Source organism: Cyprinus carpio, chromosome B22 (genome assembly GCF_018340385.1).
Source record: "Cyprinus carpio isolate SPL01 chromosome B22, ASM1834038v1, whole genome shotgun sequence".
Taxonomy (NCBI): domain Eukaryota; kingdom Metazoa; phylum Chordata; class Actinopteri; order Cypriniformes; family Cyprinidae; genus Cyprinus; species Cyprinus carpio.
Window position 1 is genome coordinate 5,409,966 of NC_056618.1, and position 27,585 is coordinate 5,437,550.

At 35.2% G+C, this 27,585-nt stretch overlaps 1 protein-coding gene across 1 annotated transcript in view; it reads left to right on the plus strand.

Annotated features, from left to right (window-relative positions):
• LOC109062727 (NACHT, LRR and PYD domains-containing protein 12-like) overlaps positions 1 to 26,944 on the plus strand; it is a 314,849-nt gene extending 287,905 nt beyond the window's left edge. Inside the window, 3 exon segments of the mRNA XM_042748939.1 lie at positions 25,722 to 25,895; positions 26,786 to 26,840; positions 26,843 to 26,944. Of these exon segments, the coding sequence (XP_042604873.1) occupies positions 25,722 to 25,895; positions 26,786 to 26,840; positions 26,843 to 26,944 (331 nt within the window).
• The last annotated feature ends 641 nt before the right edge of the window (positions 26,945 to 27,585 follow it).

Sequence of the window (27,585 nt, forward strand, 5' to 3'; positions counted from 1 at the left end):
GCCCCGCCCCCTCGTCACATAAATATTATTTGTAAATGTTTACATGAATATTAGCTCATTCTTTTTGTACAGCTAAAACAGTAGCATACTTTCATTTTTGTAGCTAATTATTATTAAATTGTTATTTTTCTAATGTTCTGAAGCAAACCACAGCAAAAAAATTACTATTTGTATTAATACTGAATAATGTACATTAATGTAATAAGTTTGTTTTCCCATATGGATGCTTTTCACACACAGCTTTTAGTTAAAAAAATAAATAAATAAATAAATAAAAGGCATAATGAATGCTCACATTTTTAGTAATTTCCCAGTGTTTATTTACGTATAAAAAAAAAAAAATCAATATTAAAATGTAAAAGAGGTGTAATTAAAATTTGTTTTAATGGACACCAATTGCATGTAGTAATTTGTTTTCCCCAGTGTTTATTGATACAACAAAACTGTGTTAATATGTAAAAGTTTTTTTTTACTGAAAAAAAAAGGAAGGGGTAAGAGAGCACAAACATTAAGTTGCTTCCGCAGGGAAAAAAAAAAAGAAAAATAACCTCTGGTCAGGGCCAGGGTACTGGAACCTTCTCCAGATGGTTGTGCCCATCACTGAAGAACCCCTTTTGAAACAGCATTGGATAACAAAAAAAAAAGGAATATTAAAATAAAAAACTTGTGGAAAACACTGCAACATATATTTTTAAAGAAGTGTTTTCCTCTCACATTTCTAATCGCAACTATACATGAACTTACTGTTTGTCACAAACTGAACTGCTCAGAAGATACGTGTAAAGACAACAAAGAAAGAAATTATGTCTTTGGTTAAGGAAAAGAAGAAAGGGTCCATACAAAGGGTAACATTTTTGATAGGAGACTATGATATTTACTAAATATCTTCGGCATTTCTGCCGTTCGTGAAGAAGACTTTCTAAGAGGAAGACTCACTAGACACACTTTGGGCAATCCTGTGTCAATGGCTCATTATGACAATTAATATTTTGATACATCTCAGCCTTCTAGGTCTGAGGATATGGTGTTCATATCCAGATTTACGGAATAGACAAAGTATATAAATATATAAGATGCAGGGATAGTAATCCGGGACTAGAGGTATGATTTTATTTGGAATCAATAGGGTGTGTGTCATCTCGTGAAGGACTGGGTCTCCTCTTCAGGGTTCTTTTCAATCGTCTTTCTGGACTGTGTTTGCTGGATCAGCTCCAGCTCCTGGATATTGCCCTCACAGGGGGATAATAGGGGAAAACGAAAAAAGCAGTGATTAAGTTGAATGTAGGTATATCATCTTCTGTCACAGGACAGGACGTGGCAACCAAGCACCCAGTCACGTTTTACGTCTGAGTTAATTATTAAGAAAAAATGAGCTGATTTTGGGAACAAATCAACAGTTAATATTTACTTTTTACTACCCGAAACCCCCTTTAAACAGCATTTTTGATAACATTTAAAACAAAAAAAAAAAAAAAAAAAAAAAAAAAAAACATTAGTAAAACGAAAAAAAAAAAAAAAAAAAAAAAAAAACAAGAAAAAAAAAAAAAAAAAAAAACAAAATCAGAAAAAAAAAAAAAAAAAAACAAAAAAAAAAACAAAAAAAAAAAAAAAAAAAAAAAAAAGCCACGAAAAAAAATAAAAAAATAAAAAAAAAAAAAAACAAAAAAAAAAAACAACCAACGGAAGATGAGGAGCCAATGGTAAAAAAAAAACTAAAAAAAAAAACATAAAAAAAAAAAACATTTAAAAAAAAAAAAAAAAATAAATAAAAAAAAAACAAAATAATGCAAAAAAAAAAAAAAAAAAAAAAAAAAAAAACAACCACGTTATCAAAAAAAAAAACTACAGCAAACAAAAGCTCTGAAAGAAAAAAAAAAAAACAAAAAAAAAAACAAAAAAAAAGTCAAAAAAAAGAAAAAAAAAAAAAAACTAAAATTATGGAACGGTTGTGAAATTACTCTTTCTCACATTAATGGTAACACCGAAGTGTTTTCCTCTCCAGTATCGACAGTCTGAATATACTGTGAACTATAACCTGTTTGTCACAACTGAACTTTCTAAGCTTTCATTTGTCAATTCATCTTAAGTGCAATAATCTTTCTTTAGCTCTGTCGTTGTGTCTTCAATCTCTTTTGTTCGACTGTAGTGTTTTAGTCTTTTGATCTCTCCTTCTCCTCAAACAGTGCTCTCTGCTTCTTCTTCCTCTCTCTTTCTGTCCTGCTTGTCCTTCGATCTGCTCTTTATCCTCACAATCTTCCCTTCATCCTCACTTCTTCATGGTTCTCTGATAAAAATGTCCTTTCTTCTCTACACAAGCTCTTTTAAGTCTGGCACTCGTGTTATTCACAGTACACTCTAGCTATTGTTCTGATTTGTTTCAGAATCCTGGATGTTCAACAGGCCTCGCTGGATTCTTCTCCTCTCCTCTTTTGTTTGGTGTTCTTCATTCCTTCTCTGACCTCTTGTTCTTTTCTGATGCATACATTACAAAAGTCCCATGCAGGTCAACTTAAGGACATATTGAAACTTATGTGTAATCAAATTGCAGTGTGTCATGACGTGACCAGCACTGGAACTCCTACTGTGACATTTCTAGGGTTCATAGGACAATCTTTTGGCGACTCAGTGGCTTCGTTTCTTGCTCGGGGTCTAAATAAGCTCTAGCTATATATTATATTATAAAACCAATCCATAACTACTTACCCAATGAAAGGTGTAATTTATTTTCATCATCAACAGTATTTTTAGAGATGTTCAAAAATAAACACTGTAAAAAGTGTGTGTGATGATTGTTCAGGGCGTCGTCAAAATCCAATCCACTAACATCTGTGATCCTAAACGTAATGCCTGGCTAGTATGGACATACAGTAGTGAGATGTCATCATAACATAAGACCAAAAAAACATATGATGTGCAGCAATAAAAAAGTCATTGTTGCGCACAGTTGACCCTCACAAAAATGTACGCCTAAAACACTTAATGAATAAATGATTATAAAACTGATCATTACCCGCCTGACAACTGTTAACATGTGCATGTTCTCTTAAGCTGGGCTCCAGACTGCGATCAAATGTTCGCATTCTGTGACCATTTTTTTTTATGCCGCTGCGCCTAATTTTGTGAGTGGTCTCGAATCATAAGCTCTTGCCATTTCTGTTGCATTTGAGAAACAACACACGACAAACGAAACGAAAGCGAAACTAAACTGCGCTGAGTTTATCAGCTCGGGTAACCGCGACACAAACAAACTTGTTTGAGCTCAGAACAGCTTTACTCGAGAGACAAAAACTTGATTTTGGTGACACTGTTACTGCACAGATGCAGCAGTGCTGCGAGATCCAGTGAGAAGCGTCTGAATTCAGCACAGAAATCTCTGTTATAAACAGCGCTGACATACGTCACAAACCAGAAGCGATGACGCTAACTGTAACCATGGTGATGTGCTAGAACTAGTGATGCATTACATCATTCATTTCAGGGTTTGTACAACCTTTTGAAAGACAAAAATTCAAGCGGCACTTTATAATGACTTTCAAAGCATTCCTCACAACTATTTCCCGACAAACTTTAAGCTCTAAGACTGATCCAGTTTGCGAATTTTTATTTTTTAATGGGATGAAACAAAATACTAGCCTACTTTGTGGTAAACAAAAAATAACATCATGTAATCACACTAAGAGGTAGCACTTATTGGCTTATTAGTCATTCATTTTCTACCCTTTTCTCTATATTTTTAAAATTTATAATATCACTATTATAAAGATATCAAATCATCAAAGAAATCAGGACTTTGTCCAAAATTTTACACTTTTTTTGTGTTTGAAGCTAAAGAAGGAAGTCAAAGTCAAATTTCCTCAATTTTCTTCTAAATAACACACAATTGCTGAAGTTAGTTGTCATATGTGAGAAAAATAATGGTACATTTAATAAGAGTGGAAGATATTTATTTTCTCTGTATATAAAAAGGTAGATTTTGCACCTGTTACTGTTGTTAATAAATATACATTTTGTACTCATCTTAACTCAAGCTTCAGTGCTTTACTGTCACAAATCTGTATAAACAATAAACAATGAAAAAATTAAACAAGATATGAACATGGGAAATATTATACAAGAAATGAACATGAAATATTCATGAACATGAAAGATATTATTAGTAAAACTACACTGATAATGCAAAACAATAGTAACTTTAATGATTTTTTTTAAATGATCTAAATGGGGCATCTGTAGAACTCAGTGGTGCTTCTGCTCTCAAATGTTATTAATTGTTGTTAATTACAAAAAGGGGCAAAAATGTGTGTAACATTAAACACAAGCCAAAAAATAAAAAAACAAATAGCAGATTAAATAAAGCAGACACATATAAATACTATAACTATCATAAATTATTCATATTTAATTAATTATATCTTCTGTAAGCGTTTTTCTTTGACATTCAGTAATGTTCAACACTATTTAGGGCAGATAGGGTGATAGTGTGCACACTGGTGTGATGAGAGGGATGTTTAGTGCACTAGGTGCAGTAATGATTGTATAAAGTCATTTGTTAAGGAGTGTGTGGTGATTTGTATGTGATGAATGTCTCTGGAATAAAGAGACCTCTCAGCAGGCAGTAATAACTACCATTATATTGGTTTCTTGTCTGGTTATTTGAATAAATACAACGGGGACGCAGGGTTTGATTCCTCAAGTTATTCTTATTAAATAAGCCCTGCTGTTGTCTACCGGAAAAAACTTTGACCTGCAGTGCAAAACGTCAAACCGAGAAGGGTCTTGGCTGCAGACTTGCAAATTGCACTCTCAGGACAATTTGTGCTTCCTCTAGCTTATCGCCACTTGCAGTCTTTATTTTTTTATTTTGTTCTATTTATTGATAACTTTTTGTTTGAATCTCTCTACACATTTTTAATAACAGTAGACAGGTGGTGAAGACTAAGGAATAAAAGAAACTAAATTATAAATGCCACTTGTAACGCTTATACTTGCACCCTCCGGGCTACTCCAAGTGACACTTGCAGTCGCATATTAAATCCTGCATGTCTGCCAAATGGAGACAAAGAACCGCTGTGGTGTAAGGATTAAATGATTTTTAAAAAACTAAAATTAGTACTACAACGGCAGGGTCCTGCAAGAAAAAAAACAGAAAAGACCGCAAACAGTGCACACAGAACAGCAGAATATGAACGCAATGCATCAAAGTCTCTTGTTAAGCGTGCCTTTCCTGTAGAAAAAACAAACACTTTAATTATGGCATAATGTATTAAGATTAAGTACTTAAGTCTAATTAATAAGACCAAACTATATATATAGTTATTATTTAATGTACTAAGCAAGGCAAGCAGATGGCTATGAACATACTGCGGCAAACTTTGTCCTCCCGTGACAGCAAAACGCTTTTAATGTGGCCTAATAACAGACTAAGATGATAAAGATACTAGTAGGCCTAGCCTATATCTTGTTGTTGATCTAACGTGCCATATACAGACCAGCAAATAGTGAACGCTTATTATGAAAATGCATTAAGGATTCTAAAAGGATCAACTCCAAACACGAAAGCACTGGAAATATTATTAGTAACTGCACTCATAATGCAAAAACACTGTTGTTGAATCAACCTAATACCAGACCAAAGGGGCAAATGGAGTGAACATTAAACACAGGCCAAAAAACAAAAACAAAGCAGCAGATTAAATGAAGCAATGACACATTAAGTACAAAACATCATAAAATCTCATATTTACTAATTATAGCTTCTGTAAGCATTTTGTCTTTGTCAAGGGTGTGGTTATTGTCTGTGATGAAATGCTCCTCGTGGAATAACGACGCCAGCGCAGTAATAACTCATTAATTGGTTCTGTCGGTTATAGAGAAACCAACGTGGGACCGCACAGGGGTGATCTCGAGCTATCTTATTAAAAAGGCCGCTTGTTGTCACCGGAAAATTTGACTGCAGTGCAAGCGCCGCAAACCGAGAAAGGGTCTGGCTGCAGACTCCTATAGAAAATCATTATAAAATAAAACACATAAGTAGCTTAATTGGACAAAAAGACCCAGTGATATAAATTAGTTTGTAGACAGTTTATTATATATGGAAAAATGCTTAACGCGAAACTTTGTGTGTTGTGTTATTCTTGGCTCACCTGCTTGCAGGATTTAAGCCACTACCAGTCAGGATAGAGAGCAAATTCGAAGAAGGGCATGATCTGACAGTTGGACAGGTGATAACACCTGACTAATGAACACAATGCGCAAACGGTGTCCTCCCATACAAAGCGCTAAAACGCTTTAATGTGGCTAATAAGAGGATCACGATGATAAAGATACATCAGCAGGCCCAGCCTTATTAATCTTGTTGTTGTCTCAAACATATATACAGACCAGCAGTCATTGAACGTGACAGTATGAAATGCATTGTGATTTTATAAAGGATCAACTCCGGTACAGGCAAGCAGACGAGTACAGAACGCAACGCAGTGCCGCTAAATTGTACATTAAACGTTTTCTCTCCTATAGAAAATCATATAAGTAAATAAAAAACACATAATGTAGCTTAATGGACAAAAGACAGTGCATATAAACGAGTTGTAGACAGTTTATTCTATATGGAAAAAAAAAATGCTTAATGCTAAACTTTCTGTGTTGTGTTTATTCTGGGCTCACCTGCTCTGCCTGTACATATTAGTTATGTATTTTAATAATGTAGAGAAGCACATTGAGTTTGGCCTTTATCATCTTAGTCCATTATGACAACATTTTGTGGTATGTGAGGAAAAATACTACTGTCAGGACGCTGGTTTGATCATCAGCCCTCTCTGCTGTGGGTTACAGGGGTCTTAAATGTCACTACCCATCTAGCTAGCCACAAATGTAAACGGGCTTTTAGATAGAAATTTAAATGAGATGAATAATCCAGTCCTTGCAGGCCTACAGTCCTGTTATATTTCACACTACATTGTGATGCAGCCCGAATCATAATCACACCATGTTCATTTGTTAGCCAGATGGGGAAACTGATCCTTAATCTAAACATCGACACCACCCACCCCCGGCCATTCTGTCCCCCGATGCAAAGTTGCAGTTCCCTTTCCACTGTTGACTTTAGGCTTGCTTATTTGCAGGAACAACATAATATTCCAGCAATATTATATTGATCTGACTCCACTGACACTTAGGGTGAGCGACTGAACGAAGCCAGATGTGACACAATGTTTTCTCGATGAGTCAACAATGATTTTCAACTGACCAACACACTTTCTACTGTTTAGAGTCGCTTCACAGCAGAAAGTAGATAAAGAAGTGAATTTGTTGCATCTTTTTTTGGTCTGAGGACCTCTTTGAACTTGCCCTGGTCTGATGACTGAATGGAATAGGTATGATTAAAACATCCCACTGTTTGCATGTACAGTATAATTACAGTCAAGAGTTCAATCACCATTTGAAATTAATGTGCTGTCTTTTACGTAGGACACACGTACAGTAAGAAGCACTGATTTAAATTGATTGGAATCAACAACCAATGAAGAAATTAACTTAGTCTAACCTTCCAGTAAAATTTACTCCATAAACATACAGAATTAAACATTTTTATAAAGGGTTGTTATAGCGTTCCGTTCTAGTTCCAACCAAAAATTTTGTTTTTTTATTACTGACCATTAAGTAACTCACCCTAATGTACTGTTCCAAACCGATAGACCTTCTGTTCTTGTCAAAACACAAATCGATGAATCTATTTGTATTGAATGGAAATCCGCGAACTTTCTGCTCCCTCTCTATATAGGGCAACCAAGAGCAACACTACCACACAACAACAACAACTTACCACATTCAAGTTCAGACAGCACGGAGGAAGGACAATTGTGAAAGTAATCACTGTGACTCCAGAGGGTGTTTTTTTAACCTAGGGGTTTGTCCTGATGTTTCGTCTTCACGCATGTGCATGCTTCTCATGATATGCACCATTCTTACAGTATCAATATTTTTTGTACAAAAGTTGGTAAATAGTCGGGTATTGTAATAAATTGTTTTTTTAATTAATAAAGGATAATAGGTAAAGTATTCATAAATTTAAAATTATTGTAATATAATTATAACATTATTAATGTACTTTTAACAATTGGCTTTCCCTGTCTACCCTTTCTTGGACCTTGAATGTGTAAAGTTGAGTTGAGTTCCTCTTGCTTGTGCAGAGGGTCAGAAAAGGAAGAACAGACAAAGAAACAGAAAGAAGGAGAGAGAAAAGCTCTTGCCTGATTTCTTTAATTAAAAAGAAAATCACTTTGTGTGTGTTTCCTAAGGCAGGAATGAAGGTCTTATGGGTTGTGAACTGGGAAAACCACACAAAGGATGCAAGAGTGAACTAAATTAATGACAAATTTCATTTCTGGTTACGATAGCTCTTGTAAGGGCAGGCTTTTTAACTAACTTTTAACCTAGCTTTAACAGGGTTTTTTAATAACAAGTAATAATTATAAACTCAACGAGAACGCAACCCACAGTAAAAGTAGTAAGCGAGTAAGTTTCGGTCGTGTGGTTTTTTTGCCTCCACCCTCATGCAAAAATATTGTAATGACACAATCTAACCATGGATATTATGATTACCCTTATTTGTGAGAGGGTTATTAGGTTACACATAGGAGAATGATGAACGCATTTCAGAGCTGGATGAAGCGTGATTTGTTAAGTTATAACTTACACCTGTCTGTCGCAGAAGAAACAAACCACCGAGAAGAAGAAAGATAATAAAACAAACCGTTTAAAGACGATCGACGTGTGTTAAAACATTTTTACAAGTCTGTAAAAAATCTGTAAAAATATAGCAGTCAGAATAATTCTAAAAGTGTTGTTTTATTTCCCCCTTTTTCTATTTTAAGACGCGAAACCGAAAGTATTCTGTGTTCAAATCAAAGCTGTTCTTCCGGATCGAGAGACGATAAACATTAGCAAAATTAGTCTATTTTAAACTCTTAATGATCCGAAGCTTAATGTGCTGTTCTTCTGGATAGACAGGTTGATAAAACACGAGCAAAACAAATGTTCTTTAAAACGTCTTAATGATCAGATAGGTAATGTGCATGTAAATAAGCAGACGTGTGTTTGTGAGTGATGGGAAAAGATTATACATGGCAGTAGTATATTTGTAGTATATTTTATTTGTGTATTGATTGCTTGATAACTCAAAGATCCAGCACTAGTTATTTTCTTCATCATTTCTTCCTCTGAACTCTCATGATCTTGATCTCATTGTCATGTCCAGGTCATGATGAGCATCTGATCGTCTTCAGAGACACAAAGATCTCAGTGTTGAGCTGTTCATCTGCTGTATGTCAGAGAAGAGAGGAAAGATGATGTCTCTTCACAGAAACCAGAGGTAAAAGAACTGAGTCTGTTTTTCAGAGAATCATTTTAAACACATGCTGCAGATTCAGAGCTTTGCTGGAAAAAAAAACACAACCTTAGCAAACTGTGTTTTATATTTACAAATGCTTTGCAGAACGTCAGAGCTTCATAACTTCCTAATTAAAAATAAACATTGATATTTAAAAAATAGCCACTAGATGATAAATATGTCAGATATTGAAACTCTAAATCATCATTTACAGTCAGTTTACAGTCGCGTCTTCAGCACTGGGTCTGTACTTAAGTAAATTATTACACATCAGTGATTTGGTTTTTAGGTCATAAATGTATAATTTAATAATTTTTTTAGGTCAATACATTGATTGTCAGACATGAAAAAATGACTACACACTAAATTTAAAGGGTTATATGATGTTTTTTATTGATTTAATCTTTTCTTTAGTGTGTAATGTATCTGCCTTGTGTAAGATCTCAAAGTTACAAAGGTACACAGTCTCCTGTAAAGTGATTTATTCTATCTAAACAGAGAAACACTGATCCAGAAATGATTAAAAGGCATGCTTGACTGGAGTCCCAGATATTAATTTCACAAATGTGTGCTCCACAATGTGAAATATTAGCGTAATACTGTTCAAAGGTTTACACAAAGAGAAGACGAGGCTTCAGTGAGTTGTGTAGTGTGTGTCGTCATGTTGTGGAGACGCTGTGTGTTTGGATGTGAAAGCAACCCCTCTTTGTTTTAATCAGTGTTTAAGATTTATTAATAACTCTGTTCCTGAGCCGTACGACCCAAAAGGTTATCTTGTGTACAGCACGCTTTATGAAGCTGCAGTGCATTTTCTCCCAGCTTCCTGTGTAAAACATCAGCTACACACACCTAAAATACCACTGTACATAAAATACAATAAACCACACCTAAATAACTGTATTTTATGTTGACACTTCAGGACATAAAGTTGTTACAGTGAAGAAGAAAAATTATAACTTTATGAGTTTGTATCAGAAAGGTTAGAGAGTTGCAAAATAAAAGCTTATCTCTGTGTAACGCTCAGCTCAGACTTGGACTCGGGGTCAAAAGGATACAGTAATTTTTACAACAACATTGTTACTGTTATTACACCCAATAACAAAGTGATGAACTTTTTTAAAATGGTGTCATATGGTTCCCTCCCATTTAGTCAAAAAAGAAAATGAAAAAATAAAACTTTAATTAGATCAGTCAAAATTTGTAAAAAATATTTATTCTCACATTTTAAGTACTTTACAGAAATGTTAAAACAAATGTAAGTCTGTACACAAGAATGACTGCTATCTTTAAAACTCTGCAATGTTTCTGTGAAGGACTAGAGACTATAAAGAGAAGCTTTCTGTAATGTCGTGTCGATCATTAGTGTAAATCAAGATGAAGCTTGAAGAGTGTAGAAAGGTTTCTCTTCTCTCTTTGTTATCTTTCACCTTAGATGTAAGATTGCAGGATCACATGTGCTCTGTGAAGAGTGAATGCTCAAAAACAATGGTGAAATACTGAACTTCAGTGAGAAAAAAAAATCTATCAAAAGGTATTTGTTAACACTTTGACCTTATAGCCACAAGTTGTGCTTGCTTATTTCTCCACTAAGATGGATTGTGATAGAAATGAATGAATATTGTCTTTCCAACAATAAAGTCATGATTTCCTCTTGCATGAACTCCGTCTGGAGCTTCTTTCCAGTCAACACAAGCACACAAGCAGACCACAAGGAGGGGTCTAAAGTAACCATGGAAAATTTTGATCATGCAGAACATAAGTATGAATATGTCATGTGTCCTATCTGTAGTCTGTAGATGAACAAAAATGTCCATACTAAACTTGCTTGAAGAAACCGCTCAACACGTGAAGCTCTTTAAATGATGAATGAAGGAGCGCCTGTAGTAAAGTGTTTTGTTCTTGTGTCATTGTGTAAGTGAAATAAGATACATGTGTTCAGCTAGTGTCTGTGAATGAACCAGTCAAAGGATTAATTACTAAACTTCAGTGAGAAACAGCATCACGATACAAACGGTATTTGAGTGTGGTCTTTTTTTTGTTAAAATAGACTATTGTCAGTGAATTTATTTACATAAAACTTTAGTCCATAAAACACTATCACTGTATTTATCGTTGCTCACAAATGTTTCACAAGAATTTGGTCTTTTGTTCCTAAAAATGCAGATCTTCCATTTATTTATTTACCATCAGGCTTCAGTATGAAACACTAGATCCAGATTACAGTCTACAAATAACCACAAGAATTTTTACAGACAGTCTCCTGGCTTCTTACAGGTAATAAACACACAATTTCAGGAATACCCATAAAATTATAAGAATACAAATACGTTTTTTGAATTAAGATGTTGACAGATTACTGTTTTCTAATTTTTCTTAAGAACCATCAAATAAGAATGAGAACCTATTTTTAATTAATATTACATCAGATTAATGTTTGTCTCACCTTGATTTTGATTGACCATTTTGTAATGATAGACCAAATATAGATAAGATTTTACTGTCATTTTTGTCTTGCTTTGTAGGATCTTGAGAGCAAATAATCACATTTCTGAAGAATGAGCTGGATAAGTTTAAGAAAATATTACAAAAAGAGAACTTAGGATACTTTGTGAATGACTTTAATGAGAACAGATGCAGTATGAAAGAAGCAGCTCTTGATCTCACGCTCAACTTCCTGAGAGAGATGAAGCAAGATGACGCTGCTGATACTCTAGAAAGTAGGAGACTCATGATCATCTGTAAACACTGTCACTTAAGGATGTGTAGAGAGAAAATAAGATTAAACAATATGCTGTATTTTTGTTTCTGTTTAGATGAAGCTGTTCTTCATTCATCAGCTAACGTGTAGCCTAAAGAAAAAGGTTCAATGTGTATTTGAAGGGAATTGCAAAGCCAGGTGACTCTTTACACTTTGAAGAACATCTACACAGATCTCATATTCACTCAGGGTTGTAGTGAACAGGTCAATCTGAACATGAGGTGAGACAGATTGAAGTTGCTTCCAGACGTCATGAATCACAGGAGATACAGGTTGAGTGCAAATATGTTTGTTTGAAGCACCTGAGCAAGACAAGCAGATCAGAAACTGTGCGGAACAAAAGGAGTTGCTGGCATCGGAAAAATCAGTCTCTGTGCAGAAGTTTGTTCTGGATTGGGCCGAAGGAAAAGACACATCAAGATATCAGCTTCATATTTCCTTTCCATTTAGAGAGATGAACTTAAAGGAAGCAAGAAAAACAAGTTTGATGGACCTTATCACTCAGTTTTTCCCAGAGACCAAAAGGACTGAAGCTTACAAGAAGAAATCAATTCAAAGTCTTGTTCATCTTGATGGATTGGATGAATTTCGTCTTCCTCTAAAAAACTTCGAGTGGTAAATGACGTGTGGTCTGATGTATCATCACCAGCCTCTCTGGATGTTCTCCTAACGAACCTCATCAAGGGAAACCTGCTTCCTTCTGCTCTCATCTGGATCACCAGCAGACCAGCAGCTGCCAGTAAGATTCCTCCTGACTGTATCGACCGGCTGACAGAGATACGAGGATTCAATGATGCACAAAAGGAGGAGTACTTCAGAAAAAGATTCACGGATGAGAATCCAGGCCAAAGAAATCATTGATCATGTTAAACAATCAAAGAGTGTCTCTTTATTCATGTGCCACATCCCAGTCTTCTGCTGGATTTCAGCCACTGTTCTCCAGAAACATTTTAGAGGAGAAAGAAATAATGTTTTGTGAAAAACAATCAGGCTGATGATGTCTCCAAAACACTGCAGGAGTCAAATACTGAAGACACTCCTAAGACTCTGACACAAATGTACACACACTTTCTCAGATTTCAGATCCAGCAGAGCAGACGAAAGTATGATGGAGAATATACACCAGATGTTTCCTGGGATAAAGATGCCATCTTTTCACTGGGGAAACTGGCATTTGATCAGCTGGAAAAAAACAATGTGATCTTCTATGACACAGATCTGGAAGCCTGTGGTATTGACGTCTATAAGGCATCAGTGTACTCAGGCATGTGTACCCAGATCTTTAAGGAGGAAACAGGGATCGTTCTTGGTACCATGTACTGCTTCGTTCACTTGAGCATTCAAGAGTTTATTGCAGCCCTTTATGCACATCTGCTTCTAGACATCAACAAGAAGTGTGTGTTTGATCAAGACTCTACAGAACAGAAAAATAAAACTAAAAACATGATTGATTTGCTCAAGACTGCAGTGGACAAGGCACTAGAGAGTGATAATGGACACCTGGATCTTTTTCTTCGATTCCTCCTTGGTTTGTCACTCCAGTCCAATCAGAGACTCTTACAGGGTCTGTTGACACAGGAAGAAGACAATGAGCAGAGCAAAAAGGAAATAGTTCAGGTACATCAAGCAGAAACTAGAATCTAATCTGTCTCCAGAGAGATCCATCAATCTGTTCTACTGTCTGAATGAACTGAACGACCAAACTCTGGTGAAAGACATTCAGACCCACCTTAGCAAAGGAAGTCTCTCGTCTGCTGATCTTTCCCCTGCCAAGTGGTCTGCTTTGGTCTTTGTGTTGTTGACATCAGAGGAGGAGCTGGAGGAGTTTGAGCTTCAGAAATTCAAGAAATCAGACGAGTGTTCTCATTAGATTATCAGCAGTCATCAAAACCTCCAAAAGAGCTCTGTAAGTTATTTAATATATTTTGTCATGTTTTGTTCTCATCTTAAAATTTTTTTTACATTAATCTACATTGATACATAGCAGGCTGGATACCCCTGATTTATAGTGATAATTAACCATATACCGGTTATAAGTAGGGGTGGGAATCACCAGAGGCCTAACGATATGATATTATCACGGTACTTGTGATATATTGAGATTATATTACAATATTTCAGTGCTTGAGAGAAAATTACTGTTAAATTTAAATTAAATTAAATAAAACATGTAGTCTTACATCTAGGGATGCACGGAAATGAAAATTCTGGGCCGAATTCTGGAAGCACTGGGCTGAAAACTGAAAATGCTTCGTAATGATTATTTAATAAATTTATTAGATAATATACATTTATTTCGTAAGACTTTCTAAATTTAACTCAATTTTAATGATCCTGAATTAAAAAAAAAAAAACACAAGCTAATAAAAATAACCACACTTTTCCTGAAAGTAACACAATAAAGCTGGACAGAATTTATGTTAATATTGGTAACACTTTACAATAAGGTTCACAAAGTTAACTACTTTAGTTCACAATTTAAGAATTTATTAATCTTAGTTCAAATTAATTTTAACATTTACTAATTCATTATTAAAATCAACCATTGTGCTAGTTAACAGTTAATGCACTCTTAATTAACATGAACTAACAATGAACAAACTGTATTCTCATTAAACTAACATTAAGAAAGAAATGTATTGTTCATGGTTCGTTCGTGTTAGTTAATACATTAACATTAATGGAACCTTACTGTAAAAATGTTACCCTAATACTAAATATCAATAAAAAAAATTATTCACTTCAATGTAACAGAATCAGTTATAAGTTGTTGGATTTATTTATTTATTTTAAATTTTTTTGGACTAATTATCCAACTAATTATAGTCCTACAAAGCTATTATTATCAGATCACAGCGTACAGATACACCATGTTACAGCACAGTAGCGCTACTGCAAACAGGAGCAAGAATACAGCATATACATTTTCTGTCAGCGCGTTATTTAAGTGGACTTTGCTTTTCCGGTGAGCATGAATGTTAAGTCGAGCAGAACACACATTTGTAGAGCGGAATATTGAGAGGAGCGTCAAACCGCACAGTGACGAGGAGAGTGAAACATGCTCTCTGAACACTGCCATATATATTATTATTATTATTATTATTATTATATGTAGCCTATCTTTTTTGCTCGCATTTTTGGCCATTTTTTCTCTTTTCGATAATTTGCAGATGTCGGTGCATACCTACACTGAACAAAATTATAAAACACAACACTTTTTGTTTTTGCCCCCATTTGTCATGAGCTGAACTCAAAGATCTAAGACTTCTTCTATGTACACAAAAGGCCTATTTCTCTCAAATATTGTTCACAAATCTGTCTTAATCTGTGTTAGTGAGCACTTCTCCTTTGCCGAGATAATCCATCCACCTCACAGGTGTGGCATATCAAGATGCTGATTAGATCACACTGTGATTCCAGAAAATACACGGGTAATGTGTCCCGGCAATTGTTCCCGGGTCGCTAGTAGAGTGCTACCCATTTGGGTCGCACATGCGACCTAATTTCTCAATGGTGCGACTAAAAATGGTGCGACCAGCCATTCGAGGTGGAAAAAAAAAGTCTCCGCAACTCTGAAAGTCTCCCTGTGATTCAACAACAGACACTAGAGCCCTGCATTTCAGCATGGGACAATTTTCACATCATAGTTCAGACACGGGCCGGGCCTCCAGCCTGTTTTAGACTTCTCCTTACTTTTATATTTTAGACATCCATCAGTTAGTGATGAAACAGAATTGCCGCGCTGGTGGAAACAACACGAGACCGTGCTGCCGCGACTGTCAAGAGCGGATCAACGGTGTTTAGTGTCCCGCAGCAATAGCGCAGCTGAACAGTTCTGCGTTCAAGTACACGCAATAGGCACAAGCTTGCCGCAAAGCTCCGGCAAAAGTAATTACCATAAATGTGATGGCAAGCCTGACTCGAGATATTTGAATTATTTACTAATAAACTAGAGAGAGTCTGTGTCGCAAGGATGAAGTTGCCGAGCCTGACTCGCCATCTCCTTTAGAGAGAGGTGCATTTTTACAGATTATGATTATAATGAAATAATTTTTGTTTTCAATTTGTTTTATTTCGTTAACTAGTCATTTAAAGCTTTCTATAGATATATTTAGATTTATTTATCACGTCTGTGAGGCATGTTTTCACTAACAGGAGTACAAAAATGAACCAACACTCAAAGACGACACGGCAGAAAGTGCAACGTTTTGTTGATATTGTGAGTGCACACAAATAAAGTAGACCCTTTGCAGTTAAGAATGATGTATTACTCTTACCTTTATGAGCAAAAATGATGGCATATCCACTGAAAAAATGCAAGTGATCACGCCGGCGTCTCCATGTCCTGAAGCGTCTCCGTACAAACTATTGGATATAGCGCACATTTATCTGGGTCTAACGTTTAAACATTGTTTATATGCTTGAACTGTTTTATATTGATGGATTTTATTTTAGGCAGGTTGTAATGATTTGAGAAGGCTTAATTGATCAAAACATAGGCTCACTGTCTAATGCTGGCAACTTAGTCGTTACTTTACTAAATTCTTCCTAAAGTTTTTTCTAAATTAACTTAAAAAAAAAAAACTAAATAAAATATAATCCCTTTGCTATTACATACAAAACTGACCTATTTTAATAGCTGAGACAGTAGTATAAGCTGTTTAGGGGACTGTTTTAGCTGTTCAAATTAGACACTAGACCATGCCTTCATTCAGACACAGTGGAAGATCTAATTTATCTTTAAGATTTAATTTATCTTTAGATGTTTTAAGTTTAAACTTAAGCTCAGTGAAGCACTTTAAGCACCAACACTTTTTCAGCAAGTTACCTTTCTTGTAGAATTGTGCTTCAAATAAAGAACTTTGTTGACCAGACTGTTAGTTAATCATTTACAAGTCAATATTGCCTATATGGACAGCGATTTTTTTTTTTTTTTTTTTTTTTTTTTTTTTTTTTTTTAAGTGAACTTGTAAAACTGCGGTGTTAAATGCGATGCGGTCGAAAATTTGAATTCACCTAACTTTTGTGCTGGCGCACCTAAGAAAAAAGTGCAACCAGTGCAAAAAGTTAGGCTCAGAGTACTGTTATTATGTTTTATTCAAGCATGCTAGTTGTTTTATGTAGGAAATTTGAATCAGTACAATTCTAATATATTTGCAGTATATTTACTGTTAATCGAAAAAATAATTGGTATAAATTTATTTTTTGTATTTAACAAATGTATTACATCTATCTAACCCTGTGATTTGATTTATTTCTCTTTTAGGCTAAATGATTGTAGCTTAACAGACAAAAGCTGTTCACCTCTGGCTACAGTTCTTGGATCAGATACCAGTCTGAAAGAGCTGAACATGAACAATAATAATCTGCAGGATTCAGGAGTGAAACTACTCTGCACTGGACTTAAGGAAATAAATTGCAAATTAGAGAAACTGAGGTAAGTTTTATGACAATCATTAATGTTTGGTTAGAATTCAGATCAATCTGTTAAACATGGAGCTAGATAATTTGCCTGGGCCGAACTACTTCAGCTCAGTGAAATTTGTAGACTTTAATTCCAGCATAAAACTCTACATTCCAGGGCCCTCATTTATCAACAGTGCATATGCACAGATGTGTGTGTAATGAGTGCATAAGAACAGTTTCATGCAAAGTGTATTACAAACAAACTTGTACTTAAACGTAGGAATGGGTGTAAATAAAAGCACATCTCTGAGCATGCTTAAGCAGAGATTCAGTGCTAGAATGGAAATACTACAAAACGAAAAGCCGCTGTGTGTTTCCTGTGTCCTTTAATTGCAAATACTAAATTTATAAATTAATAGTTCAAGTTAGATAAGTTATTTAGTCTTGTTTATCCCCCCAGGAAACAAGACTAAATATATTTTTGCTTATATAGTAAATGCATCTTGATTATTTTAACTAAAAACAAAGACAAAAATACTAAGTAAGATTAGCCCTTTTTTTGTCGTGCTGCTGGGAAGTCATTCTGAGAGCACAGAATGGCTTCTCAGTCAGTTCTGCTTTCTTTTTTTCATGATTTCGGTGAGAACATTATACATTCACATGATTTATAAAGGGAGGTGGTGTCACAATATATGGTTTATTGGAGGCGTTTCTGAATTCAAATGACCATGAACCTCATTTTTTAAGTCTAGATCTAGGCACGATGAGTAGACAGCGATCACTGGATCTCAATGTTCTCCACGTGTGAATAAGATCACTGCTCTACTGCAGGATAAACACTGTACACTCAACACACTGACGTACATTTCTTCATTGTTACAAAGGACATTTTTAAATTCTTGCTGCTGGGTGTTTTTTGTGTGTCTTGTATAAGAGATTGCCGACTGAAAAAAACGTGAATTTGGTAATGTGGTGGCCATCATCATCATCAGTATTGTCAAGTGTCAGCTGAAACATACTGGTAAATATTCAGATTAAAAGTGTTTTCTCTTTATGCAGTCTGAAGAACAACTGTATCACAGAAGGAGGGTGTCATGTTCTGGCTGCAGCTCTAAATTCAAACCCTTCAAATCTGACAGACCTGGATCTGAGTGAGAATAAAACTAGGAGACTCTGGAGTAACAGAAATCTCCAGTCTGCTGAGAAAATTCACAGACACTACAGATACTCAGGTCTGAATTTGGTTAATCTAAACATGAATCAATGTAAAAGCTCCAGCTGGTCTGTAAACTGATGCTGTGTCACAAGAAATGGGTCAGTGATGTGAAATTGTTGTGTTGGTGTAGATACATTTATAAAATATTGACAAACAGATGATTTTTGAGGATGATGGGAAAATATTAATATCTTAATGGTGTAATACATGTTTTTATGTATATATTTTTATTCATTCATTCATTAGTTTGGTCTTTCTGTAGACTTTCAGACTGCAGTATCACTGAAGAAGGTTTATAAAGCTCTGTCTTCAGCTCTGAGATCAAACCCTTCACACCTGATAGAGCTGGATCTCACAGGAAATGATCCTGGACCATCAGGAGTGAAGCAGCTCAGTGATTTACTACAGGATCCAAACTGTCAACTCAAGACTCTGAGGTGAGACCTGATGAAATAATGCCACATAAGACATAAACTATAAATATTAAAAATAAATATAAATATAATATTTCACTATTTTTACTAATTTAATAAGGTATACAATTTGTTGCATCAAAATGATCAAACATGAAAGATGAGATGCTGCAGCTGCTGTTGTTTTAATGACAAATGTCAGCACAGTTTAGTCGTGTTAAAAGTTACAGCTTAATCAGACATTTTGGGTCACTAGATGTGCTGGTGTTCAGTAGTTTGGTGCTTCAGTTCTCACTTCAGTCTTCACTCTCACGGACTTTTTCCTGGACTGCGCCCAGCTGGTGGAATGACCTCCCGATCTCAATTCGAACAGCTGAGTCTTTACTCATTTTTAAAAAAACATCTAAAGACTCATCTTTTTTGCCTGCACTTAACCAACTAATACTAGTACTTACCTTTTCTTTTTCTTGTCTATCATATTCAAAAAAAAAAAAATAAACCCTGGCTACGTGTTCTGTACTAGACTAACTGAGACTTGTCATAGCACTTGTATACCGTTGTTGTTCTCTCGTTGATCTGATTGTTTCTACTGTTCTCATTTGTAAGTCGCTTTGGATAAAAGCGTCTGCTAAAATGATTAAATGTAAATGTAAATGTAAATGTTCAGTTAACATTTATGATTGTGTTATTGTGGACATTTCTCATGAAAAAATATTCAGTGTGATTTATCCTGATTGTTTAAATGTTACTGAATGCACTGTGCATTAATTTCCATCAAGCTCAGATTCACAAAAATATTTTTCTGTAGATCACTGATCTATAATAGAGAACTGGATTGCTCATGACATCATGAAAGTGGAGCCGCCGTGCCGCCATATTGGTAATCCCTAGTGTGCGTAAACGTTCTAAAAAAAATGTTTGATGATCTTTAAATTTAACGAGACAACCAGGGGCGTGTCTAGAGCATTTTAAATGGGGTGGCCAGTCTGGGGCACTGGCACAAAAGATGGGGGTTATGGGGGGGTTATGGTTTGCGATGTTATAATACATTGTGTATACACTCACTAAACAAAGAGTGACAAATTTTTAGTGGTTATGAGCACTCTTTGCAAGATTTCTAGTCTATAATACATTAAAAATGTAGAACTTTGTTTTTCAGCCACACACATTTTGCAAAGTTTCAGGAATGATGTCTGCATATTTCATGCGGGATTCACTCTCGAAGTACTCAAAGTAGAAGTGATTGACACAATGATGACCAAAGCAATAGACGGGATGTGAAAATGGGCATTAAGTCTAGAGCACCCTCACTAATTTTAGAAGCACCCTCAGTGATTATTTCTGGAACCTGGTTAATACGCTTTTATTGCAAAACTATATACAAAAAAAAACAACAAAATACAAATGCACTTAAAAACAATTGAATAAATGCGTATTTATAAGTTAAGCACCTAACTAAAATAAGTAGGCTATTAATAAAATAAATAGAAGGCTGACTATAATCAGCTTGCTCCCATTTAATGAGATAAGCCTACTCCTCATCTGAATTAGAAAAAAAGCGCTTCTAGTCTTCAGTGATGCAAGAACGTTTTGAGCATACACGTAATCTCTGAGCAAAAGCAGAGCCAATTCATAAAAGAACAATGTATATTTAAAAGCACACATCCAGTTTTGTGTGAGTGAAATCCACTTGCGAGGTGTAGATTCGTGCTCGCGCATTACATGGATCACGTAACATTATGCGCTCTCGATATGTCAAATATCACACTATAAAAACCGCCTAAAATTAAGTATAAAGAGGAGAAGAAAGTGGCCCTAAGCAGCTACACATGCCAGCATCCGCCACTGCCAGATGCAGTTAGAAATTTACCAAAAACAAGTCTATCGCAAGACATCCGGTGGGGGGGGGGACACCTGGGGTGGCCAGCCAAATTTCAGGGGGGGCCGGTGCAACCCCTGGCCACCACGTAGATATGCCTCTGGAGACAACGTCACATAACAAGTCAGCGTTTTTAAATCTGAACATCATGAACATGATAAACTTCAGATGGACATGACCTCAACATATAACAAATGACAAAGTGCTCATTCTGAAATCTGAAGAAAGATTTATGCTTTGTAAACATGTATACCTTTATTCGCCTTGAACAGTTATTCATTGTTTATATAATTTAGTTATAGTGTTTTTGGTGAAGCCGCTAACTGCAAAGTGCTAACTGCAAATATTTCAACAATGTTTCATTAACAGCATTCATTTTGAAGCAGGTAATGATTTAAATGGTGGTTAAATTATTATTAATTTAGCATACAACATTTTACATGGAAAAAGTAGCTAATGCTAGTAAACATATTTGCGTTTTTCATTTCAGTATAGAGCAGTATTAATAGAAGATATTGTATTATTCATTGTATATTCAAATCAATTTCTGATACTAAATAGGTTCATATTTAATAATTCCTGAATAATTATGTGCATAAAGACATAGGCTATATTTTGTGTTGGATCAGTTACCTGTGTAGGCAGTGCGCAGCAGACACACACACCTAAACGGTTTTAAATACATCCTTATACTGCCCAAAAAGACCATAAACATTGTAGATAACATTTGAAGTAAAAATGAATTTACATACAACACAAAAAATAATCCTGTTTGACTGATTTGCTTCAAATCGGGTGATTTTAGGTCAGCGGTTTGCATGTGACTCAATGGTGCTCTCTGCTGGTAGGGAATAGTAAGATGGCTGATCAAACACTTCCGTTGGCTTCACTGTCTTTTGGCAGTTTAGAATGTGATGAGCGATCCAGTCATATATAGATCAGTCACAGGCCACAAACATGTGATGTGTGTCAGGAGAGGATCAGTGATAACACAACACACACACACACGTCTGAACCTGCAGTTCCTCTCATAATGAGCAGAATTACTGTTGCATCAACACAAACACCAGTTAAATAAAAACTATCCAGAGATGGTCTGAACCCAGATCATGTTCTCTGTTAGTGGATCAGCAATCCAGTGTTTGGTGATTTCTGCTACATAATAATAGGAAGACCCGGCATCAAAAGATCAACTAAATATATCACTATGAATGCTTAGCTGTCACAAGCTAGTTATCTCTTTGCTAACTTTCCTCATCTCCTGCTTAAAAGCCAGAAAGATCTTCAGATTTTTGAGAATCATGATCTAGTGAGCTATTGCCCCTGAGTTTCTTTTTAAAGAATTTTTGATTTTTGTCTTTCTTTGAAATATTTCTGAAAAATGATTTATATATTTAAATGTTCAACTGTTTAAACTTGAACTAGAGCTTTTCATTACAAACAATGTTTGATAATCTTTAAATGTTTTTAATGCAATGCACATAGAATTGATTCCAGCTTCATCTTCTCTTCTGCAGGTTTTTGGGTCCTGCTGCAGATGAAGGCTGTCAGTATGTGACTGGAATTGTGGGTAAAAAAACCCGTTACTCCTGAGAGAGCTGAATCTCACTAGACATAAACTAGGAAACACAGAAGTGAATCAGATCTCTGCTCTACTGCAGGATAAACACTGTACACTCAACACACTGACGTGAGTATCGTTGGAAACTCAGAAGTGAAGACCAGGAGACTCTTGGGTGATCTTCAGCAGAATTCTTTGAGAACTCTCTGCTGAGCGCTGCAGTCATCAAAAGTCTAACCAAAGCAGTGAAGTAAAAGTCCACACACAAGACAGATAACATAACACTTTGACACACAGAGTTTGATTTAAACAAAGCAAGCAAATGCAATACAGGGATCAGCCCGACACTGGAAAACAACCAGCCTTGATCTCATCAACATAACAGTGTCATTCAAATGCAGTATCGCCCATACCTTCACATTATCATAGAAACAAAGGCACAGCTGTGCCTTGATCTTAAGAAGACAGATGGTCAGTAAGAGCAAACAAAAGGTCAATGTCTCAGAAACCTGGGCTGCTTGACTTGATCATCTCAGAATGTCATCATCTTAACCTCAAAATGTAAAAACACAATGTACATACTATTACAAAGCAAAAAAAACCTAACAAAATATACCTCACTTCAACCAACAGAACTTACATCATTTCACATGTTACATGACTAGTAATGTCAAATTCAACTATCATAATACTCATACCACACTTAACAAACCTTATAAAACCCAGAACATCCAAAAAAAACTCAAAATAAATTTGTCTGAAATAAGACATTGAAGAAAACTCCTCTACATCTAGGATGGCTTGAGGGTGAGCAAATCAGTACTGTATGTGTGATCAGTACAAAATTAATATGTTGTTGGCACAGGGGTTGGAGAAAATAAAGTGAACACATCAGAAATAGCCGGTATTTTATTAATGTGTTTACCATCATTTGCCTTTAATACAGCTTCCAACCTTCTTAGAATAGATTTATACAACTTTGAATAGACTTCAGTTAAATTTAGTCTCTAACTTCTGCTGTGACTGCTGAATGTGATCATGTTTACTGACTACAAACTGAGGATTGAAGACTAATTTAAAAACACTGACCACCAACCAGTAACACCTCCCTCACAGATGAACTGAAGCCCTTTAATGCTTGCTTTGATCGTATAAACACAGAAGCACATCAAAGCTGAGCCCCACACGACGACCTGCCTCTCTCTTTTTAACCAGTGAGGTGTGCTTCTACCTGAGCAGGTGAATGCACAGAAAGTGTCTGACCCTGATGGTCTTCCTGACCGACGTGCTCAGGGTCTGCACAGAACAGCTGGCTGATGTCTTCACACACATTTTCAAGCTCTACTTGGTCCCCACCTGCTTCAAAACAGACACCATTGAACCTGTACCAAAACATTACAACTTTGCACTCCATAAAAAAAATTACACACACACACACGTTACCGTGTTTGTAGCACAATATATATTTGTGTATATTTATGTTCATATATTTTGTATAGTTAATCTGTCTATATTCTATAGTGTATATTTTACTTTGTAAAATAAGTTGTTGTGATCTAAACATTTGAAAGTTGTAACAAGTGTTTCTTGTTGCTCATACAGCAGGTCAAATACACAACCCAGTATCCAATCATTTCAGTTAATAATACCAAAAATAAACACACATTTCACTTTTATCCAGTGGGACAGAACTGTTTTCATTATGTTTGTTAATGGGACACAACAGAATAGTTCAGTGCTGCTGTAGCAGAACATATTAATATTGTTTATTGATGCCTTCATATCATCTCTCTGCCATCAAACACCAGATTAATGAATGTGTAACACAACTGAACAGAACCGGTCCAGACTGGGCTTTATTCTGTGCAGGCATTACTTCTTCAGTCTTACCTGTTTCAGAGAAATATTACTGTACTTCACATCTACACACACAGACAAACCTACAGTTTTATTTAGATGTGCAAAGTTGAATCTGTGTGTAGCAAAGCTGATCAAGTCACTGGACAGATCAGAGCGAATGCATTTACGTTGTAGTGATGTACAGACCAGAAACAATTTAAACACACAAATACACAGCAGTCAAGACTTTTATTTTAGATAAAATGCTCAGTTTTAGACAAAAGATGAAATAAGAATTATATGACAGAAATAAAAAGATGAAAGATTTTAACACCTTTCACACAAGGTTGTTAGGAATTAAAACTTCATTGTATTTCTATCAAGAATCAGGACAAATTGTACATAAATCATGAGAAGTGTAAATTATTTGATTAAATGAACAACTTATTTGTTTTTCTGTTTTGAAGACCAAATTGTGGAAAATTATCCAAAGTTTTTTTTTTTCTCTTCCTCTGTTTTTTTTTTTTTTTTTTTTTTTTGTCATTGTGACTTTATTAAATATTTTTCTTCTATCTTCTCTCTTTCCCTCAATGTAGGTTAAGATGCTGTGATTTGACAGATGAAGGTTGTTCTGCTGTGACTTCAGCTCTGAAATCAAACCCATCACACCTGAGAGAAACTGAACCTGAGCAGGAATAAACCTACTAGGAGACTCTGGAGTGAAAAACCTCAGTGATCTACTGATGAACCCCACAATTCAAGCTGGAGAAACTACAGTAAGTATCATTATACTCTACAGCAGTTACAGTGAGATTAAAGATTACGGGTTAAAGGCACCATGAAATTAAAGTTGACGGTTAATTTTTTTATGGAATATTGCAGTGCTGAAATGATTTTATCTGTGCTCATAATGTATTTCTAATTGATGTGTCCTCCTGATCTTTCATCTAAATAACTTTCCTTCTCTCTCACAACATCATCTCTTCTCTCCTCTGATGATGGAGCAGAAAAATCTGTCAATCACCGGAGATCACAGCAATAACAAATCACAGCAATACAATTCATTAATGGACCAAATTAAATCCTATATCTTAATCTACTTTGTTAATCTTTTACTTCTGCTTTTGTTTATGGTCATACAGTATAATAAGGTTTTTGGCAATGTTTTAATTATTGCACTGTATGGTGTTAACACATGATGAATTACTCACACATGAACATAACGTGTCTGATTCATTGTGTTTTCTCTTTCTGTCTTCAGTCTGAGTAGATGCAGTATTACAGAGAAACAGTGTCTCATCCTGACTTCAGCTCTGAAATCAAACCCATCACACCTGAGAGGACTGAAGCTGAGCTGTAATCAAATAAAAAACACAGGAGTGAATCACTTATGTGACGTACTGAAGGATTCACGCTGTAAACTGGAGAGATTGAGGTCAGTAACATTCACATACAAGAATCAAAATGATGAAAATCACTTTGTTTAACTCTTATGTGCTGTTCAAGAGCTTTTTCAGACCCCAAATGATGTTTGTAGAAATGATATAATAATAAAAAAAAAAATTGTTCCATTTATCTAAATGTCATGAGACTTTGTACGGTTGTCAACACTTGGTAGCTCTACAAATAGAAAATTAAATTGGATTGATATCTGGTTGTGTGTTAGTGTGAAAAAAGTCACTCTCTGGAGACCCACATTGAAATGAATGAGGAAATGATAAAATCAATACTTTTCTTCTTAATTTATCAAATAAAATCAATAAATCCACCACAATTCAGACCACAAAATACACAAAAATGAAGTGTCAACCCTTGCACACGTTCACAATGCAGAACAATTACACACACAAACACCCATTAATACATAATAATTATGATTATCATAATTTATACATTAATAGACATTAATATCTTGCATACCCTCCGCCACAAAAAAAAAAAAAAACATTAAACACTAAACTCCTTTTTATGGAGTGAATTTTACATAAAAAGCTCTTTTTGTATAAAAAGCTAATTAAAATATATTTTTAAATTATTTTTATAAATTTAAAAGAAAAATGTGGAGTAAAAACGTTAATAAACTGAGTAAAATTACATTTGTTTAAAAAAAAAAATATTGTTACAAAACTACTTTTGTTGGCTGTGGTCTCTGGAGACCCCAAACAGCACGAGTGTCCTCCCCAAACAAACAGCACATAAGAGTTAAACAAAACACTTTATACTCAATATCTCATGATGAATGTGTTCACATTATATTTGTGAAAGATTCTTCATCTTAATGATTTGTTTGTAAGATGATCTCTTCCTCTGTTTGTCTCTTTCTAGTCTTTATAACTGTGGCATTACAGATGTTTCTTCTTTAACTCAGTCTTTGACGAACACACAAAAGCTCTGCAGTTTCTAAAAGAGCTTGATCTGAGATATAATATGATTGGAGACTCAAAGCAGAAGCTCATTGATGTGCTACGAGACTCAAAACTGTAAACTGATGTGAGTAAACTTCACTTTGTGATATTAAAAGAGATTCATTTACCTCTGATTTGTGAACAAATATATACTTTCAAATATTTGTGAAAAGAGTTTTATCAAATTTATCATCAAGCTTTATTTCAAAGGGTTTGTGTCTGAATGAAAATGTAAAGTTGATAAAAATGTTGAAACACAAAGGAGGAAAGAGAAGAAAAGCACACTGTCACAGCTTTATACAGCAACAGCCTGCTTTATTAATGACATCAGTAATAGTGAATCATTACAGTTTATATTTCAGAAGGAAACAGACTGTTTTCAGAAAATTTTCGTTGTAATTTTCATTTAATCCTGCCTGTATGCCTAATAAAGCAGCGTTTGTGAGATTAGCGCTGCTTTGTATACAGCCGTTACGGAGAAACCTTTATCTCTCCCGTGCTTAAAGCGCCCTCTGCTGGCAGAAAATGAATTTGCATATATAGCATACTGTATATATATGGGGGCGGGGAGTGCCGCCACACTTATTAAAAAGCTACGTTCATTATAGTAGCGAATATCATGAACATGATAAACATCAGACGAATTTCCCCTACTTATTAAAAAGCTACATTCATTATAGTAGCGAACATCATGAACATGATAAACATCAGACGGACATG